At 40.6% G+C, this 22,562-nt stretch overlaps 1 protein-coding gene across 2 annotated transcripts in view; it reads right to left on the bottom strand.

Annotated features, from left to right (window-relative positions):
- FHL1 (four and a half LIM domains 1) overlaps window positions 1–22,562 on the bottom strand; it is a 57,188-nt gene that overhangs the window by 8,867 nt on the left and 25,759 nt on the right. The window contains exon 1 of one of the 2 annotated variants that reach the window (XM_075187283.1): window positions 9,916–10,021. The exons of the other annotated variant lie outside the window; for it this stretch is intronic. Within the exon in view, the coding sequence (XP_075043384.1) occupies window positions 9,916–9,937 (22 nt within the window). The 5' untranslated portion in view covers window positions 9,938–10,021. Of the gene's footprint in view, window positions 1–9,915; window positions 10,022–22,562 lie in introns of those variants that run through there. 2 annotated transcript variants of the gene reach the window in all.

Raw genomic sequence — 22,562 nt, 5'->3', positions numbered from 1 at the left:
AAACATACATATACATCAGACCACAAGGAGGAGTACTTTGAAAAAGGTAGAGAAGGTAGGTGTACTACATCCCATTATATAATTGGGTTTAAGATTAAGGACTGTTGCATGTGTCTCCCAAGTCCTAGGAGAATTCAGTAACTAGTGGCTGTAACCTTCTTTGTCCATCTTAAGCTTAATATGGATTAATATAGGTCCATTAGTTCTTATCGTCCAACAGCTAGTCCATTTACAGCAAAGGGCTTAGTCCTTCACTATAACAACTAAACACAAAGATGATGGAATGTGTAATGGGTCAGGACGGGGGGGGGGGGGGGATTAGCATGTGGGCGGCTTGATCTGTTATGAAATGTTTATTAACAGTGATTCATCTGCTATGTACTTCTATCCTGCAGGAGCATTCTCATACACTAAGCCAAGTCTTAAAATGTTACCCAGGACAGGAGATACCGCTGTTGCTGAACACATGCTGATTAGGCATTTTACTAACTTTTACAATGTTTTATAATTGTATTTGATGCACTAGTGTCTCCTTACTACGGTCATTAGGGTCATTTACGAACGTCGTATTTAGGTGCAAAATATGCACTGAAACCATAGAATCCAATCAGTAATTAACTTGCACTATCCAGATAAAAGCTATGTAATAAAAGCAACTGACGGATTGGCTGCTATGATTTAGTGCAAGCTTTGCACCTAAATGAAATTTTAGTGAATCAGTCTCAGTGTTTCACTACATCACATTCTCCATATTAGATTGTTACATTTTCTGGAATATTGTTTGTAATTTTAAGAGTTTCGAAACATACTGGCCTAGGCTCCTGGAGTGTCAGAGTCTCCGTTCTTGTAAAGTGGGCATGAGCCGTGATGATGAGATATGTGCAAAGCCCTACCTTCGTTGCGCGAGGAGGCTATTTGCTTCACCACGCAGCAACAACAGCAGATGGACCTGGTGATGTTTAAAGCATCATCATGCAGCACAGTGGCCACAGCACTGGGGTCATGAGTTCGATTCCCGACCATGGCCTTATCTGTGAAGAATTTTTAATGTTCTTCCTGTGTTTGCGTGGGTTTCCTCCGGGTGCTCCGGTTTCCTCACGCACTCCAAAAAACAATTGGGCGCTATCAAAATTGACCCTAGCCTCTCCCTCTGTGTGTGAGTGTGTGTCTATATTGGGGAATTTAGACTGTAAGCTCCAATAGGGCAGGGACTGATTTGAATGAGTTCTCTGTATAGCGCTGCGGAATTAGTGGCGCTATATAAATAAATGATGATGATAATCATGACCCTGCCATCGTGAATTGCCTCATTGCGCAGTAGTGGATGGGCCTGTGATTATACATTTTGCATCATCACACACCCCCACATTTGCCTCTTGGACCTGTGATCTACCTGAGGTTTTGTCCAAAAAGTAGGCAAGTAAGTTTTAAAGACAAGGGTCCAGGGTCACAGTTATGGGATCTGACCATCTCATATTCTGACTGGGGGCAATCAGCATGTACTGTACATGTGCAGTATGCAGAGTGCAAAGAGATATCAGTACAAGCATGAATGTTTATCAAAAGACAAATAGCTAGAACACGGTCTGTCTGTTTCTATGTATACTGATAACCAATTATCCAAAACAAATGATTTCCAAGGAAATGTACAAATAAAAAGGCAATTCAATTCACCCTATAGTAAAATTAAATTATGCCTCCTATATCCATAGGGGCTGGGTCGCTTTTCTCCTAACTAATAATAATAATTAATAATAATTCCTGCAGAACGAGAGTAGAGATGTCTGCCTTGCGCTGCATCATTCATACAGCGCATCTTATGTAGCACGCGGCTCAACTAGTCGTAGTTTGGAATTTAATTCATGAACTGTCAAACCAAGCTTTGTGGATGCCAAAAGAACTATACCACCTCTACAGTATAGTTCTTTGCTGTGAGACAACATAAATATCAATATGTACAATACATTTTACTTTATTTTGTAATTTCATGACACAAACATGTTAAATAGTGATGAATAAATATGGTGTACTATAGGCATGACAAAAATTGGTAATCATAAGAAACGTTGTGTTTCAGTTCCTATAATACATTGTATATTGTGCATTATCATTCATGTTTGAACGCAAGTCCGTTTGCATGCGGTATCTTGCATGTGATAGCTCTGGGCTTGCGCCAACAAATGCAATCGCATGCAACTCATGTCCAAGTGCAAACAATGCCTTCAACTTGGTGGATATTATTATTATTATTCATTTTTATTTATAAGGCGCCACTAGGTATCCGTAGCGCCGTAGAGGGACAGACAGAAACACAATACAGGGTGAGACAGCACGGTACAGTTAACAAAAAGCACAGTAACTCGGAAGCTCAATGTACAGCTAGATGAGAGGTGAGAGCCCCCAGCGGGGTAGCTAGAAGGGTAGAAGGGCGGGAGGACCTCACGGAGGAGACAAGTAGCTGGAGAGCAGAGTTAAGGTGGTGGAGAACAGGAGGAGAGGAGGCCCTGCTCAAAGGAGCGTACAATCTAAAGGGAGGGAGGACGGACAGAGACGCCAGGGTAGGAGGAGGAAAGGGGGAGAGGAGAATGATGAGGAGGGAGGTAGGAGGAGGGCAGGATAGGGAGGGCGGTAGGTGGGAGGCTGGAAGGAGGTCGCTTAGGAGGGGGACTGGAGGGCTTTAAGGAAGAGGTGTGTTTTTAAGGCCCGTTTGAAGCTGGACAAGTTAGGGGATGTTCTGATGGAGCGGGGAGCTGGTTCCAGTGGAGGGGGGCAGCTCGGGAGAAGTCTTTGATGCGAGCATGGGAGGAGGTAACCAGGGGGGTAGAGAGGCGACGGTCATTAGCCGAACGCAGAGGGCGGGATGGAGCGTGGATGCAAATGAGGTTGGAGATGTAGGGAGCAGTGGAGTTGGAGAGGGCCTTGAAAGTAAGTGCGAGGAGCTTGAACACGATTCTGTAGGGGAAGGGGAGCCAGTGAAGGGATTGGTATAGGGGGGAGACAGAAGAGGAGCGGCGAGAAAGGAAAATGAGCCGAGCGGCCTCGTTGAGTACAGAGCGAAGGGGAGCGAGATGAGTGCGGGGGAGGCCGGTCAGGAGGAGGTTGCAGTAGTCCAAGCGGGAGATAATAAGAGTGGACAAGAGCCTTAACCTGGGTTGGGAAGGGGTGGATGAAGGTAGGCAGTGTACAGTAAGGGCTTACTGACACAGATGCATTTGGAATTACACGTATGCATGCCATGATCTGGCACAGAACATGTGTATGCAAGTACGATAGACCATAAAAAAAATTGTATGTACCGTACCAATTATCATCTTGATTTGTGTATTTAAATGTAAAAATATATATATTTTTAAACCAACTATTTTTATTAATAATTATATTGTTTAGAGTTAATTTTTTATATTTTTACTGTTTGCGTTCTGACCTTACATTACACACATGCTTGTGCGTATACTGCACTATGTTCTGTTAATATACATCAAGTACCGTGTAGGTAGAGCGTACTTACACCCAAATTCAATACTAGATGCATCTTGAGAGCCGCTTGGATATGAATATTGTCAGAACTACGGAACTATCGTCATGTTCTGTGATCTATTTGTAATCTGCAGGTTGCATGCAAAGGCCTATACATTTAACAAGAAGTCTGTAATCAAATGGTAAAATCATGGGTACACGCATGCAGAGCAGATTTAGTACACTTGCTGAACCATTTTTTTTTTTTTTTAAGCATCTGACGACTGGGAGTAAAGCACTAATATCCCTATACTAGCCAATAACAGACTGTAACCAGACACCATATCAAACTTAAAGTTGACCTTGTTCATCAAGCTTTTAAAATAGTTGCTTGTCACCGACTACTAAATAAAGTGAGTGAATGTGTGAAATGCTGGCAGCTTCTCTGAGGAAGGGGTTTACAGATAAAAGGTTGCAAATAGAGGGCTCCTGTGACCTTTAGTAATGTCAACAGCAAACAAACTGTACATTGCAGTCTTAGCAACCTTCTGCTTTTGGAAACCAGCTAGAGGAATGCATGAGCATGGCAGCCAAGCACAATAGTCATCATCCATTTATACAGCATTTGATTTCCTAGACACGACCTGTTGGGGCCATTTATGATTTTCACTCTGGGGAGACACAAACTAGAAGTGCACCTCGTGGGCTGTAAAATGGAAAAATCTCCAGGAGGTGCCATATGCAAAAGTCAAATCAAAGTTCAACAGCCTACAAATAATATCACTCCTTTCACTGAAATACACTTTTCTGGTTTTCTCCTGAAACATTGCTTTGTTTAACCTCATTAATGACTTAATCATGAGTGAGTGAGAGTGAGGAGAGATTAGGATCTTATTACATGTAGGTGAGCACTTAGGGGGGTTTCCAGTTGGCCAGAAACTCCCCTCAGTCCAAGGATTCCACTTTGCTGCAGCAGATCCACAAATCTGTTCCGCCACTCCCTTCTACACTGTACGTCGTGTCTCCTTCTTTGGTGGGGCAGGTAGCATGACATAGTGAAGTTTCATGTCTGCAAGAAGCAACAGAAGCAGACTGAAGGTTCTGCCTCTAATCTACAGAGCGATACAGATGATAATTGGGGGGGGGGGGGCATTCATTTAATGGTCCATTATCGCTGGAACACTGCATTTTTTATTAAATTAATGGTGAGGATGGGTGATAATTATTTAATAGTGGGTGTGGAGATATCAATGTATTGGTTGTGGGAGCAATTTAATAGGGGGTCAGTATTTAAGGTTGTGTGATGCAATTATTTAATACTAGAGTGGTTTGGGAATTATTATTTTAATGTGGGCTTTTGGGAGAAGGAGGGTTATTTGTAAATTGTAAATACTAACTTTATTATTGGGGCAATTTGGGCGGAAATAGGTTTAATTATTAAATTGGAATACTAATTATGTAATAATGGGTCTGTTTGGGGGTAAATGTGTATTAATGCTATTTAATGTCGGGGCAGAGCGAGGGGGGGTAGGTCTATATTAATTCTGAATTTAATGTTGAGGCTAATGAGGTATATTTAGTTCTATTTATTAAAAGTAAATTATATTAGTTTAATTTAGGGGCTAGTTCTGTTAGTGAGACCTAATTATTAAACGTAGATGCTATTGATTTAACCCTTAGAGTGGGAGTGGGTAAGGCCTAAATGGGCTCACTCACTGCTATGTTTTCCATATTTTAAAGTACCTATCCATTTTTTCCCCAAACAGGACCCCAACATTCCAGGATCCAGACAAGCAGCATCTGAGCTTAAGAGACTAGCAGCCGCAGGTAGTAAAAACTACAAGAACAGCTAGGAGAGCGCAGCATAGTCTATCAACATGCACTACAGTTAGATGCAGCGTGCCCTTAATAAGCTGTACAGTGTGAAGCACAACATCCATCCCAACTAGCCTTGCAGTTGAAATAAAGTCCTAACTGAGCGGGACAGTCACATAAAATTGGGACTGCCCCACCAGAATCAGGACAGTTGGCTACCACTGCCTGTGGATTTGAAGGGGATGGGAAGAGTTGGAGAGCAGCCCAGCACTGTTAATGATAGCTACACCCCCTGCATACACTCTTGGCGGTGTGGTAGGGAACACCCCCCCCCCCCCCTCTAGGAATCCTGCACTTGCCTCTGACATGGAACACTTGTATACTTGTAGATGCAAAATGGGACCCAGCAAAAGTGCAGGATAAGACCTAAAAGACCATCAGCTCTGTGAGGGTTCAAAGTACTTTTGTGGAGTGGAAATGAGTGGGTGCCCTCTCCAAGACCCCCCCCCCCCCCCTTGTCTAATGTCCGTTAATTTGCATACAAGGAATAGAGTCAACTATACAGATTAGGTGACTTTATGACATATGTTTCACATGGAATGTTGTGTAACATAAAATACACAGAGAAGCTTGTGTACATGTGAGACATTATTTACAATGAATCCTCTTGCTTCTACCCACACAGTTTGACATAAACAGGCTCTATTTCCCTAAATGCATTTTTTATGGCATAGCAGCAAAGGAATGAATAGATGGGGTTAAATGTGCAGACTGACAAACATGAGATTGTAGACTTTGAATTCAGTAGGAACCAGTAACACATCAAGTCAAGCCTCATAAATTACAGTGATGTCACTGGTTTCTAGCAAATTGATAGAGTGCAAACTAGTTCAACCCACAACCGGTATGTCCTCTGTGTGCAGATGACAGATCCACTTTAAAGTTATACATTTTGCTGCTAAATGTTTGTCTAAATTTGACAAAGAATGCTACTTATTATATTAAGCTACTATTGAAAAGATAATTTACAATAATAAAATATCCCAAAATAAACCCCACTTATGGAATCCTGTGAACATTCATAACTGCTTCACACGCTGGAGTAAAAATGTTCCTTTAAAGGACATTGCAACACAAAACTGAAAATTCTATATGCCAAGTAAGGCCAGTCCAAACACTGTATTTAACTGAGCCCAACCTTTCGTGCAATCCAGTGGATCCCATCGGGATCTTGCTTTCACCTCTCTTTGCTTAACTCTCAACTATGTTAGCTGCTGACTGTCTGAAGCTCTGTACTCCAGCTTTTAAAATGAATGTCCAGCAACCAGTAAGGCCCCATGTGAGAGATAATGTCATCACATACACATGGTCACCCCCCGCACAAAGTATGTAATAACATTGTCTGTACGCCATTATGTTGGGACATTTGTTCCATTTTGCGCAGCATGAGACTTTGCAGCCACAATGACTCCATTGTGACATCATGGATGAGTGCACCAGAACAGGTGTGTAGGGGGAAGGGATGAGTGTGTTTGATAGTACAGTTCCTTTACACCAGATAGCCCACAAGAAAGTAAGTACTTCAATTAAAGTAATTGGATCAAAAACAATACAGGATTGGTTTGGGGAAGTTTTTTTCTTTCTGTCTGTCTGCTTGTTAGTTAATAATGACCAACTTCAGAGTATATGTAAAAGAGAGAAAGAAATATTTCTAAAGGGGCACTCAGGGTCCATAGATCAATAAACTTATTATATATAAAACATACCAATAAAAGTTATGTATAAAATCTTACAAATGAATAATCCTCCTCAAAACTATGAAAAAGCTAGCGAAATATTAAAACCAAAACAACATATACAGTGAATTAAAAATCGCAGTTTTGTTTGATATTTTTCCTGGTGCGGTTATGACCTTTTTCCACAACTCCAGAGTATATCTCCTATTGGTTTCTATTGTTGGATGTTTTGTTTAGAACTGTACAGCAGCATTTCTCTTTTGTCTGTTCATATTAACAACTGCCCAATACAGCTCTTGTTCTGTATGCTGGATGTGATTCTCTGTAACTATCCTTTGTTGTGTATGGACAAATGCTTAGTACGGCTCTCTTGTTCTGTGTGCTGGATGTGATTCTCTGTAACTATCCTTTGTTGTGTATGGACAAATGCTTAGTACGGCTCTATTGTTCTGTGTGCTGGATGTGATTCTCTGTAACTATCCTTTGTTGTGTATGGACAAATGCTTAGTACGGCTCTATTGTTCTGTGTGCTGGATGTGATTCTCTGTAACTATCCTTTGTTGTGTATGGACAAATGCTTAGTACGGCTCTCTTGTTCTGTGTGCTGGATGTGATTCTCTGTAACTATACCTTGCCGTGTATGGGCAACTGCTTAGTACAACTGGTTATATTTTGTATAATGACATTTTTTTTTCATTTTTGTATGTTTTCTATACATGTGGAATATACCACCACCTTTCTGGATTTAAATGGTAAATTAATTATCAATTTTAGCAGATTTGAATACTGAAGCTATTGTGTGAATTAAACTCCATTGCAATGATAAGAGAACCATTTCCTATTATTATCATCATCATCTGTTCTCATGCTTATGTACATAGTTTGTACATGCATCAGCTTTGCTGGGGGCCTGGTATTACCGGTATAAAACGTCACACTTTTTTCTTTTATTAACATTATAAAATACAGGTTTAGAATTTGAGTATGCTCATATGTAGGTATGTTGGATTTCAATGCTCATGCATTTTATCATTGAACACTTTAAATTGGTCATATTACAAAACATGGCTGGAGTCTGTTTATTTTGTTCATATGACAAAGTGAGCAATTCTTTAAATTTTTGTGCTAGCAAAGTTTTATACACATATTAAATCAGCAATAAGAGAGAGGTTTCTTTTATTTATGTTTAAATAGCAAGTTAAGTACCTTTAAAGCAGGCATACAATAGTCATTTTTCTTAGCTGTCCTTCTACAAATAATTATCCCCTTTTTCAACATCTCTCTGGAGGTTGCAAAATGTGACCGCTATTTACATACACAGGCTCACAGCATGTCACATAAGGGGAGAGGAGGGAGGGGAGGATTTTACATTAGACAGAACAGAAAGAGCTCAGATGGGCGTTTCAAAGCCTCTCTGCTCATTACATCATGTGGCTGTTGTTGCCATGGTATTCCATGGTGCTGGGCAGAATTATAAATCATTTCATAGGATTGCTGCACAGGGAAAGTATAAAATTATTTAAAGGGGTTCTCTACTCAAAAATTGTTAACCTTCTACCCAAGGATTTACAGTTTGAGTAGTGATGGAATAAACAGTTGAATAAGTATTAACAAAAATTATTTCCAGTATGGACATCACAAATTGGCAGAGGAGTGAGAATTATTAATTTGGGAGGAGAACTCCTTGGAGGAAAGATTAAGAGCCAGTAAATCCAGCAATAATACAGCCATGATCTCTTTTTACGGGTCATCCTCCCAAATGAGGATTGACAAATGTTTCCGATTGACGAAACTATGTTGAATGTAAAAATACAATAAAAAATAATTAAACAATAAAGAACAAATACAAATACAAAATACAATAAAGAATTTTGAAAGGTACAACAAAGAGGAAGAAGAAAGGCTATATGTTTACTTTTATGGAGGACAGGGGTCCCTTTGTGTCTACTTATATCTGTCCTAATCCTTTCTTCTCCACTGTATAGAACTCCCTGTTGTTCGTTTTCTATTAGGAGAGCAATGTAGGTCTCAAAGCTGCCATAGACTTGGGTAACCTGGTGATGCTGCTAAAACGTATGACCTTATCTAACAACACCATGCTTTATTTATTATATAAGTTTAATATACCTAAATACGGTTTCATATTCTGACATGAAGGGAAACTTTAACCAAAACTCAAACTTTTTTCCTGATTAATCCCCATTAAATAGTTAAAATGCCATCACTACATAGTACAACACAAAGCATAAAGTATATTCTTCATTCCGTGACTCCTAAAGGTAGAGGACCATGGGGAGCATAGCAGCAGCACAGGCAGATAGTGTACTCTGTCTTCATCGTTCACTGCATCCTATTAATTGCCAATAATTGCTTGTGGATACAGGCTGGTGTGGTCAAAGCATGGTAATGCGATTTAATGTGTTTACTATTTAACACATAAAGAAACACCATGTCCGTAACATATCTTATTACATGCATTCTATAACATCTGTTCTATAAGAGATCCAGTCGTGCTTAATTGTCATTGCTTCTAATGCTTTCCTTTTCCAATTTAAATCTATTATGGGCATATACTCCTTGGAATGTATATAAAATTCATATTGAAAAAAAATAAAAAAAAAAATAAAAAAAACCCAAAAAAACAAGTTCAACAATACAAAAGGCTGTTTATGGATTACCCAAATGCAAATAGCCTTACAGCTCTGTAGAAGATTAAAATGTGTATGGCAGCAACATAGATAAATAAAATAAATATAGACAAAATGAATGTGAAAGCAATTAATCACAGCAGCTACTTTCTAGGTGTAAACGAAGGAAAGGACATCCATATATGTGTCTAATATCCAATAACTTCATACATGTCCTATTATGACACCAAATCACAACAGATTAATAATATTTTATTTACCTGAGTGTCTTTCAAAAGCCATTGTACCAAGAAGTTCCCTTAGACAACTGTTCTGTCCTTAGCCGATACAAACCTAGTGTTTGATAACAAACATTTACTGGCAGCTATTAATAAGGAGCCAGAGGCAAATGTTCACACCCCTCTCTGGAGATTTCATGTGTAATCCTGCTTGAGCAGCAAGACCATTTTTGGTTATCTTTTGGGAGAAGAATAGGGTCCAAAAAAAAAGTGAAGACAAAATGCCCACCCAATTACTGCAATTTCTAAATTAGCTCCAAAGCAGATGCAGTTGCACAGAAGCCCCTTCCCCCTGCTGAAATCCAATATCCCACTCACGGATCAAAGAAAAGATGTGGTGCATGGTTTATCAATGGAAAATATAAGTCAGAAGTCAAAACACAGAATTACTCGTTGTGCTTCCCCTCTCCTATAGTTATCATAGGAGATAGCAGCAAGATTGGTTTAGATTAAATTGATCCTTGGGCAAAAATTATTTTGTACCAGCAGCTAAGAACAATCTCACAGCAATATTGTGCAAATTAAAAACCACATTTCTAAAGCTTAACATGTTCAAAACAGAGATCATCATCTTCTCTCCTCCCCTCAAATCTCCGCAATTGTCAATAACGCCACAATTTACTCAGTCTCCAAAGCCTGTCTGCTGCCTTGGTGTCACACTGACTCTGCTTTATTCCCCATATCCAGTCTCCCTCCCACTCCTGTTGTCTCCACCTATATCAGGAATACTTCATTTAGTTACCTTACCAAAACTTTAATCCACTCCATCACCTCACACCTTGACTACTACAACCTTGTCCTATATGGCATTCCCCTCACTCATCTATCACCGCATCAATTCATCTTAAATGTTGCAGCAAGATTAATCTTCCTCACTAGTCACTCCACATCTGCTGCACCACTTTGCAAATCCCTACACTGACTCCCTGTGTCCTCCAGAATCCACTTCAAATTACTCACCCTTACCTACAATAAAAAACAGAAAGATACTATATAACTCCACCCCTTCATGCCCCTCAAAATACTTGCCCTACTCAATCTACTTCTGGCCTGTGCCTCGCCTCTGGTAACCACCTCTCACTGCCACCTAACAAGACTTCTCCTATGATACTACCCACTTATGGAATTCCCTACCATGTCTGATCGGACCCTCCAACAGCCTTCAAACGCTCTCTGAAAACTCTTCTATTAGAGCTCATCCTACTCCCACCTGTACTACTCACACTAATGCACCCTATCAACAGTCCCAACCTCCACTCTTAGCTACAACTGTGCCTCTTGTTTCAGTTGTGCCCAATTAGAATGTAAGCTCTATGATCAGCAGGGTCCTCCCTACCCTTTGATGTCTGCACTTATTTTGTGTATCTTGTATGTCCCTTGTTTTATGCGTGTCCTATATTCCCCACTGTCCGATGCTGCGGAGCACTGTGTCGCCTTACCAATCAATTATAATAAGCTACATGTATGTGTGATATGCCCATATGCTCCACCATTATTCTCTCACTTGTTTTGGGGTCAAACACAGAGATATAGAACCAATCTGCCAATATTGCACGGTGGCTTAGTGGTTAGCACTTCTGCCTCATAGCACTGGGGTCCAGAGTTCAATTCTTGACCATGGCCTTATCTGTGTGGAGTTTGTATGTTCTCCCTGTGTTTGTATGGGTTTCCTCGCACACTCCAAAAACATACTAGTAGGTTAATTGGCTGCTAACAAATTGACCCTAGTCTGTGTGTGTGTGTGTGGGGGGGGGATTTAGAATGTAAGCTCCTGTGGCAGGGACTGATGCGAGTTCTCAGTACAGCGCTGCAGAATTAGTGGCGCTATATATATATAAATAAATGGTGATGATGATGATGATATTAACAGTGGTCACTGCGTCTTGGTCAGCTTAAAACAGATACTAACAATTGCACAGAACGTGCAGTTTTGAAATGAAGGGGCAGAATGAATGGACAAGAACGGACAGGCTCCATTGAAATTTTGGTCCATTTGTCTACTTTTATGTCTGCTCATATCTCAGCTTGTAACTCTGCCAGTGCACTACATATGACAACATCTATTTCACCTTCGCACATTGGATACTTTGCAGGAACCTCTATAGATACCTTACTGGCTACATCATCTGCACAGTTAGTGGGGAAACATTTGTGCAATAACATATTTGAACTTAGCGAGTTCAGGCTTTCAATATGGAGCACCGACTTTTTGAATTAGAACTTTAGGCATAAATCTTTGGAACCTTTTAGATCACTAGTGGATTTCACTGGGACGGGAAACCTGGTACAGTGCTGCCGCCTGTCAGAGAGTCCCTGGCACCTATTGCCAATGTACTAACAGCCCATAGAGTGAAATGGCCTTGCACCCAACACCAACTGTGATAGTACAAGGTTCATACTCCATTTACATGGTGGAACGGATTGTCGGTTGGTTTCCTCTAGTCCCCCCACCCAGGAAAGACTATTTAACATCACTGTAGGAGTATTAGTGATAGAACACAATGGAAGAGCCTGTTGTCCAATCACCTCTGCCAGTATCGGACCTCTGAACTGGAATAGGTGTCATTAGTGTCATTATTAGGCATAATGCATGGCGTGTACAAATAGGCTTTGAGAGATCAGACACACGCTGAATAGTGTACGACACTGGCTGAGGTTTAGATGATAGTTTGTCTTCTCCCCATCATAAAATGTTCACCTGGAGTTCATAATCTATTCACTTGGCAGGATACACTGCAGTATAAATAGCTTTTGTGTTGTCCGTAGCTAAGTACAGTATAAAGAGCATGCAGTGTGGAGAGACAGATATTCAGGATGGGAGCTTTATGTTGGGACAGAGTTCAGCAATAAAATGCCAGTTCTATTGAAGAGCTATGAGTCAGCATCCTGACATTAAGCTTTCATGCCTGGGAGATAACACAGGCCAAAGCTGTGCAATGGGGATGTTCACAGCAGCCTGATACTAGGAAACTAAGGAGAAGGCGTTGTCCTTTGCACCCTTCACTTACTGAATGTGATAGTTAGGCTACTGGTTTCCATCAACGGATATCAGGTTTTTAACCCTTAACCTCATTATTGCTCAGGAACTTCTTGCCAACAATGACTGGTCACGTTCACTTATTTAAAAAGGACAACATCACACTCAATAAATTGGATCAATTAAAATCTTAAAATAATGGCCGACAGGGCTCCTCCCTACTGACTGTATAATTTGAATTGTAGGCGAATGCAGAACACAGACAATGTGCCCAGATAACAGACATCACTATTATGAAAAACTATTGGTGCTGGGTATTTGAAACCCCAGTGATGTTGGGAAAATGCTATGTTGTGCGCTGCCTTCCTCTCCATACAGAAGGTTGCTCTTGGAAACGGTCACCAGACACATCACAACAGACAATATAGGATCTTTGACGGATCTGTCCACAGATCCGAGAGCTGAAGAAGGGGATGTTTTTTTCCTATGAGCAAAGCCAGACACCTAGCTGATCACCTTTGAATAGCCTGGTTGGGACTTGCTTATAAAACTACTGTAAGCAAGATACCTACTAGGGCGGATCTAGACTCTTATTTTTTGGGGTTGTAGCAGAGCCCCCCCAGAGTTCTCTATTGGTTTATAGTTCCAACCATTCATTAGAGTTTGGTGACCTCCCGCTACATCCACCAATCAGTATACTACTGTCATATCCAGTGACTGTTTGGCCACACACTGCATGGCCGCAGACGGTGGCTGAGAAGCAGCCTCTGATTGTGGGCATCAGGTACATCTATATCGTGCACGACCGCAGCCAGCTGGCCTGCAAATTTGCTATTGGGGATTGCCCCCTCTGGACCCGCTCCTGATCCCTACACTCCATATTAACTGTTTGGTAAGACACCTAACAAGTAAAATGCACAATTTCTTTAGTCCTTGAAAGGCAATCTTCATTTTATAAACTATATATTTAAAAGCCCTAGACCCCGAGGATCATGGATGTACCAGAATTAACTACCTGCATTTTGACTGGTTACATACACTCTTTTAGAAGGCTACAGCGCCAGGTATGGATATAGTCCATATGCCGTTGCTCTTTCATGGTGATAATCACTTCATTATATTAAGCGGATACAATTGATCTACAATTCATCTGTAACTTTTCCTTTTGTGAGTGTGTGACTCCCATGTGTACAATAATGCAGGTGCTACCTTTTACATTCACAACGTTACCTTGTTGGGCAAATGTTTTCATTGACAACAGGTTACTTTCAAAATGAGTTATATAATGGATATAATACATTTAATGGGTATCTTTCTGGAGACTGAGCAGCAGTGGTATCTTTCGCCTGTTCCTTATGAGACCATCATGTTTGTACTTATCCACAAGTCTGTCTTTAACATATTCTAATGTCAGCTTATCACCAGGTTAGGCATCAAGTGCTGTGACTAGTATTCCATTGCAATGCTGCTCAAAGTACTCTTTCTTCTATGCAGGGCCATCTTAACAACATTATGGGCCCCCGGGCAAAGCAGTGCACCGGGGCCCCTAGATATAGATATATACATGTATACAGATACAGATATAGATATATAGAGATAGAGAGATAGAGATAGATAGATGTACTTGCTCAGTGACCCTTGAAGGTTTTTTTCTTTTGCAGGATTATTTATTCTCATTAAGAGCCGTGCCTGTGGGACCCCCGGGCAGCTGCCCATCATGCCCAATGGAAAAGATGGCCCTGCTTCTATGCCCCGCAGGTGCATTTTATATAGCCCTACATATGCTGGCTTTTCATCAGCTCATTCTTTTAGAGCTTTCAAATTAAACACAATTTATTGCTGAAATGTGCTTGTTTACTTTCTGTAGCAACTTCCACATTTCTTTTGTTGTTTCACACTTGAATAGGTGTAATATAATCTGATCATCATCTACCTATGTTATGTTGAGTCTGATCATCCATTAGGTAACTAGGGCCCAGGAGGCACTGAGGGGCCCAGAATACTCTAAACTGTTTTTATAAGTTATTTTCCACAAACTGAGGGGGAAAGGGGGGCCCAAAACCAGTATCTTGTCCAAGACCCCCATCGAGTCGTAATCTGGCTCTGATGCTATGGGCCTTATGAACGTTGTCTATCCATTAGTGTATTGGGTCTACCCTTTTGTACACAATGTTATGTGGCTTTGCTGAGCAGCATCTTTATGTGAAACCTCCGTGACTAGTAGCTCTGGCTGGTCAGACAAGCTGCTGTGAAAGGTGTTGGAGCAATGTTAATGGTCATTTTCTTTGTGTTTTGTTTTCGCTCACCTGATAATTCCTTTTTACAGACTATTTGCTCCAGCACTGGACTGTAGGGCCATAATTGTTAGAGAAGCTTCTAAAATCAGAGCACTGTCCGGTCATGTTAGATACTGCAACATATCGCCCAATATTTTCAAAAGTAAAATTGGGACACAAATAAGACAATCCCTGTGAGCTTCAAAAACCACGACCAGACCCACAAAGCACTACCAGATCAGCCCAAATCTGCACCTAGATCTGCTGATCCCTGCCCACATTGTTCAAGGTCCCTCCCTCTTTTTGGGTCCATGACTTGGGAAGGGAGTCCTGTCAAAATAGGGACTGTTGTTAAGTAAGCTGCAAAACATGGATTCCTTGGTTCCATTTTTATACACAGTGAGAAGAAACTTAATTAATCTTAATAACTTCCTGATTCTATCACTTGTAAACAGCAGAGCATAAATTGTCGCACATACTCTAAAAACTCTCTCTATGACAGGGATCCTAATGGCTCTTACCTCCCCACTGTTTACAAATGGTTCCCATAGGAAAACATTTAAACTGCAGGGACATGTGGAATACCTTCCCCGGCATGTCATTGTCCCAATTCACTGGGGTTTTAAACACCTGGTGGCAATAGCTTTCCACACTGGGTGTTTGGAACCTCAGTGATGTTGGGAAGGCATTCCATAGACTACAGTCTCCTGCAATTCAAATGATTTGCTAAGGAAACTATGGCACATGGTCTTCTATGGAAACAGTATATTTTCTAATAGAGAAGAGTATCTAAACAACAAAAAGAGCCATAATGTCTAGGAGAGCCATAAGGTCTTGTATATATTTTAGATATGTACAATTTACCAAAGGTAGAGTTACTCTTTCCTTAATGATGCAAACAGTGACTGGCTGGCAGCGGTCTATGTAACAAAAATGCTCCGTAGAAATTGGTGGCCTCGAACTCAGAGGTGTCATCTATGATGTCACCAAGATTGATGAAGCATCCTGTCTTTTGCCAATTAAATGTATTGGTCCCACTCAGCAGCCTTGTACCCTCTGCTGCTAGCCCTGGGAATGTGTTTCCCCAGATGTGTGAATGTGTTTTGTAGAGGAAGGGAGTTAATGGTCTATCATTTTTTTTTTGTAAAAGAGATGCAGTCACCTTTTGGATTAACCTCCACTTTAGGGGTAAAAATGAGAGAAGTGTGAAGCACCAAACCATGTCAAGCTCCAAATAAATGCACTACTTTGTTCAGCGTTTTATTCAGAAAGGTTGTATTACAAAGCTGGCATTTAGCAAAAGTAACTTGAGATGTATTTTAGACAATTGGCAGCATTTACTGTTTAAAAAGCATTAGCATTATTCAATTTACAACGGTAGAAATGTGTTTGCATTACTACTGCGCAGCATTTTGTATCAAAAATAACAAACCCGTTACAAAAATATTTGGATAGTGTAAGGTCTACTTACAACATAAACATATTAGAAGGGATTTTAAAATGGCAGGTTATATTTGGCCAGGATTTGACTTAAGCTGTCAAACAGCCAACAAAGAAAAAAAAAAAAAAAACAGTTTGTTTGTGGATGTGGACTTTGTAACTTGATGTTAGGAAAGGAAATTCAGAAGCAAAAAATAATGAATGGCCACAGAAACCATATCTATACTTTGACTATAAGGACTGATCAAACTAGGTTACAGTCACAAGTGACGTTCATACCATGCAACATGAGAACCTAGCCAGTGGCTGAACTACCATTGGTGCGGCAGGTGACGTGGCCCCGGTTCCCTCCTCTCCACTTCCCTGCACCGGGGCCCATAGCTCAGTAGTTCTGCCTCTGAACCTAGCTCAGGTGGCAATGTGGTGAAGTGGCACATATTATTATTTATTTTTTCTAAAAAAAATAAATAAATATATATATAGTAGGATATAAATGGTAAAGGGCGGCGCCTTCAGGTGTATACAATGTATATGAACATATAAGCACAAATATACGCAGAAATAGTCCAGAGTGGTTAGAACAGGACGGTGTCCTTATCTGCACCGCAGGTAACTAAAAATCACTGTAGTACAGGATAAATATATTCAAAAGTTGATCATACAGAATAAATAGAAGTGGTGTGCGTACCAGATATATAAAATCAAACCGCTTATCTGTATAGTAGCTCCTTAGAAATCCCGGAGTATGATCTGCAACCAATTCTCCTTAACGATGGTTAAAATGTATGTTCTAAAACAGCCGCGACACCAAACTTATCCGCTCATCATAAAAGGAAATATATAAAAAGCTCTCAGCTCAGGTCAGTAATTTTCCCGCCATTCTATCTTACTGACCTTCTGAGCTGAGGGCTTTTTATATATTTCCTTTTATGATGAGTGGATAAGTTTGGTGTCGCGGTTGTTTTAGAACACATATTTTATCCATCGTTAAGGAGAATTGGTTGCAGATCATACTCCGGGATTTCTAAGGAGCTACTATACAGATAAGCGGTTTGATTTTATATATCTGGTACGCACACCACTTCTATTTATTCTGCACGATCAACTTTTGAATATATTTATCCTGTACTACAGTGATTTTTAGTTACCTGCGGTGCAGATAAAGACACCGTCCTGTTCTAACCACTCTGGACTATTTCTCCGTATATTTGTGCTTATATGTTTATATACATTGTATACACCTGAAGGCGCCGCCTGTTACCATTTATATCCTACTATGTTAAGCGCCGCCCTTTACCATTTATATCCTACTATGTTATCGGACTAACCATCCGCTTTTAAGGTTGGCTGCCACACGCACATTGTGGAGGTGTTGCTTTTAATATTATACATTCATCTATATATTTATTTATTGCCTTATACACGCATATGCAATTCTGTATTTGTGTTATCTTCCATATATTGGGTAAGCGCCATCTGTAGATATCTTGTTTGTTCTCTCTAAATATATATATATATAGGTAAACTATCACCAATAAATAAAAATATAGATTTTCATTTTTGGCTGGGACGTGTCTGCAACCAGGCATTTAGCTACCTCTCTAGAACCTTTGTTACTTGTCATCATACTCCAGTTCTGATGCAGATAGGAATGGCGCCCTGTGATAGGTCAGTAAAGTACAAGATCATTGTCTGACTTCTCCTACATCAATCAGAAGCATACACCTGTAAAGTCAGAAGAGAAGGTACTCTACTTCCACCGTCACCGGCATCAGGAGATAAGCAGTGATTGGCCCCTGTTCAGTAAGGAGGGCGACAATAAGAGCCAGTAAGTGATGGTAAAAATCCAGTACTATGTCTAGTCACAATAAACAGATGGGTTCTAGGATATATAAAACTCTTATTCATGACCAAATATGGATTTATACTGGTCGTCCAATACTGCTCTCCAACAATGAAACAACCTTGTTTAGCTCTTTCCTTGGTTGCCAAGCTTCTCATCAAAAGATCTTATTCTAGAAGACTTTTGCTTACAGATTGTACACAGGGACATGGTTTGTATAAGGAATACAAATACATTTGAGAATTAGCTGTATTTTTATAGTCCCACCCTTGTAGTGTACGAAGAATATTTACCTTCTACATTCAGCAAATTATTCATATAATAAATCAACTGACACTCATCATTAAGTTTTAACCCTTTACACAGAAATGTGTGTTTTATTTTAATTAGTGTTGGAAAATGTGCCATGTCCATGCCAAAACATTCAGCATGTTTAATTATTTGGATTTTGGCCTGTTTGGGGGGGACTCGCGTTAATTAAACAGTTCCCTCTGAATAGTCATTAATAAACATATGACATACTTGTCAGCTATCCTGGAATTTCCAGTAGACTCCAGAATTCAGAGTAGGTCTCCAGTGTTCCTGGGAGAGCAGGCTATTCTCCTGTACCCTGCCAACTTCCTAGTGAAGTGGGCAGGATAGCGGCCACCTTGACATGATTTGTGGTAATGAGTGTAACTTTCACCCCTCCGCAAAATGATGCAATTGTGGGGGCAGGGCCAAAACAACACAATGGTTGATGGCTCAAGTATACATCATACTTGCCAACTCTCCCTGAATGTCAGGGAGACTCCCTGAAATAGGGGTGATCTCCCTCCCTCCCTGAAGAGTCTGGCATTCTCCCTGATGCTGAGCCAGTACGAGGCGTGGGTGGCTTCGCCATCCGTGGCATGATGACACAGTTTAGAAATTTTGTCCTATGTCCATGTATTGATGCCTATGGAGGTGGCCATTTTCATGGAGACCAAGATTTAATCAACGATTGACAGGTAAGACAACATGACTTCAGTAATGGAGACAGAAATGTAAAAGACACGTCAGTCTCTAGAGATTCATTAGCTGCTTTTCTTTAACGCATAGTTGCCTACTCTTCCGGAATGTCCAGGAGACTCCCTCATTTCTGGGAGACCTCCCCGTTCTCGCCCCCGCAATAGATAAAAGGCGGGGGTCTTAATGATGCAAATATCGCATCATCTTAGCCCCACCCCCACTGTAATTGGCCAAAATTGTGACAATCGTTTAGGGGGCAGGGCCAAAATTATGCGATTCGTCAAGCCGCACACCCACCCCCCCGGATCTCCCTGAAGCCAACGAGGAAAAGTTGGCAAGTATGATATACATGTTGAACACACAAGCTGTTTGTTCATTATAGAATTTCAACGCATGTATGAACCTCTGAAGAATTCTAAATCTGCAGTTTACAGGGGGTTGTCGCATTTTCACGTGTTCAGGCTATTAACAGAGGATTGCAGCAGATATCTCTGATATATGAAGATGGCATTAGCCGTTATATCCTATGGGGAAAGCATTGCAGGAGAGTGATCTTCATATCCTTCCTCGGCAGGCACCCCGCTTCCCCCATCGTAAAATCAGTCAGGCCATCAGAACCTGTGAAGTGATCGGGACTTTCAGTCGATAGTAAAATCGTTAACAATATCGTGAGAATTTTTCTGTAGTGTGTACCTAGTTTAAATATGTGCACTTATCTTCCTTTATCTAACACACTGTTCCAGCAATTAGAAACTTTGAAGAGAGGTGTGTAAACTTAATTTCTTTATTTTATCAATCAGGATTAAATGGACATTAGAATAATCCAGTGCTTATCACTCATCTTTAATCTTGACCACAGAAGAGATCAGTGACAAGTCACAGAGTACAACTGTACAATGGTAGAAAATACACTCTTTAAAGGTCATTTAGCAAGGTCAAGTGCTGTCATCTGCCATTGATGTCCTTACAGCTAGGTACACACTACAGCAAAAATAAACGATGAGCAATTTTCCAACGACATGAACAAGCCTGCCGATTTATGTGTACACACTGTACACGATTACCTCCAGATGTCTGCTCTTCCTCTGTCATAACAATCGTCTGAATGGTAACAGCAATTCCTGTCTTGAATGACAGACTGCATACGGGAGAGAGAAGAGGAGGAGAGGTACAGGGAGAGAAGCTCCCTGCATGCACGTTATCTGGGCAGGGTAATTACTCGTTTTAACTTTAGTGCACCTTTCTTGTTAGAAACTCTTCTTCAAGGCTGACAGGCAAATTTCAGTGAGAGGTTTCCCTGCACATGTCTCACCCACTCCCTCCTTACTCTCTGCTGATGGCCTGAACCATTGTGCTGCAGTAGTCAAGCTTAGACCCCCCCCCCCCCTCTGAAAAGTTATGCTACCCACACAGCACGGGACCAGTATACAGGGCAGTATTAACCCTACATGCACCTCACAAAACATGAACAGCCTCCGGACCCCAGCTGTCAAACGTCAGGTAAATAGGTAGACTATCGGTCCATTTCTGCAGAGTGCATATACACTGCAGATTTGGACAGACATTCATCATCATCATCATCATCATCTATTTATATAGCGCCACTAATTCCGCAGCGCTGTACAGAGAACTCATTCACATCAGTCCCTGCCCCATTGGAGCTTACAGTCTAAATTCCCTAATATCACTCACACACAGACAGAGAGGGAGAGACTAGGGTCAAATTTGATAGCAGCCAATTAACCTACTAGTATGTTTTTGGAGTGTGGGAGGAAACCGGAGCACCTGGAGGAAACCCACGCAAACACAGGGAGAACATACAAACTCCACACAGATAAGGCCATGGTCGGGAATTGAACTCATGACCTCAGCGCTGTGAGGCAGAAGTGCTAACCACTAGGCCACTGTGCTGCCCATTGTTTATAACTGAAAGACATTTTTTTAAACAGTATGACCAATCATCTCAAATAATGATCTGTGCTTTGGAACGATGAGCTTTCATCGTTCCAGGATACACGCTACTGTGATATCGGGCCAATCAGTATTTTATCGTCTGATTGGCCCAATAATTGGCTGAAAACAGTGTAGTGTGTACGCAGCCTTACTCTAGTACACAGTTGTTAAAAAAAATTGTGTGCATTTTTCATTTAAATCCTATTGAAGTGTATGGAGTAGCCCTTAAGAGATATAAGGTGTCTCTAATATTGCCGAATAAACAACTCTGATTGGACAAGCCCTAACAGATTGTTTGCAATTATACAGCCACTTACTGGCTAAATAAAGGCTACTGATATATACCGAGATTGGCTTTTGTATAAGAAACGTTATCTTTCCCAATAATAAATAAAATGCTTCTATATGAAAATTTAATGTCAACTCGATCTACTTGCCACTAACAAATTGCAAAGTGTGGGAGTACAACAGGAATACGAAAACATTTTGTGACAACAAATCCATTAAGTTCTGAATGAGAGGTAACATAATCAATACAAGAACAGCACATAACCCTCTTCTCCTCCCCCTGTTTATCAGAAGAGCTGCTATTATCACACTGACCTTCTCATTATCTAACAGGATTAAGCCAAGAACTCTGCATTGTTGAAGGAGTGAGATCATTGCTTATTTCTGCTGCTGCATTAATACCAGCGAGTGACATTCATCCTCACAACCCCACATCATAATCCAAACTCGTAATGCATAAAACACAGCATCTTTAAATTAAGAAGTAGTTAGTAATACTGACAACACACCAATGTTCTATCCGGAACATGACCTGTCAGCACACATTCCACTTTTTCATTATGGCTTAATATTTACAAGAATACAGATATTAGTTCTTAACTATTTGGGGAGAAGGCTTTATTATGTCCCTTGGAGAACCTTAACAATGCCAAGATTTCAATCCATACATTTGTCCTATACATCCTACTAAGGCGGACTTACATAATTATTTTTATTTTATTTTTTTAAAGTATGTAATCTTAATATAATGCTCAAATAAAAAAAAAAAAAAAAAAAAAAAACACAACCACAACCCATGCTGGCCATAGACTGATATCAGCAGCGATACTGGGCAGATATTTTCCTGCACTTAGGACCAAAC

The sequence above is a fragment of the Mixophyes fleayi genome, chromosome 9 (assembly GCF_038048845.1).
Source record: "Mixophyes fleayi isolate aMixFle1 chromosome 9, aMixFle1.hap1, whole genome shotgun sequence".
Taxonomy (NCBI): Eukaryota; Metazoa; Chordata; class Amphibia; order Anura; family Limnodynastidae; genus Mixophyes; species Mixophyes fleayi.
The sequence above is the reverse complement of the archived record's forward strand: the minus strand, read 5'-3'. Positions and strand labels throughout refer to the sequence as shown.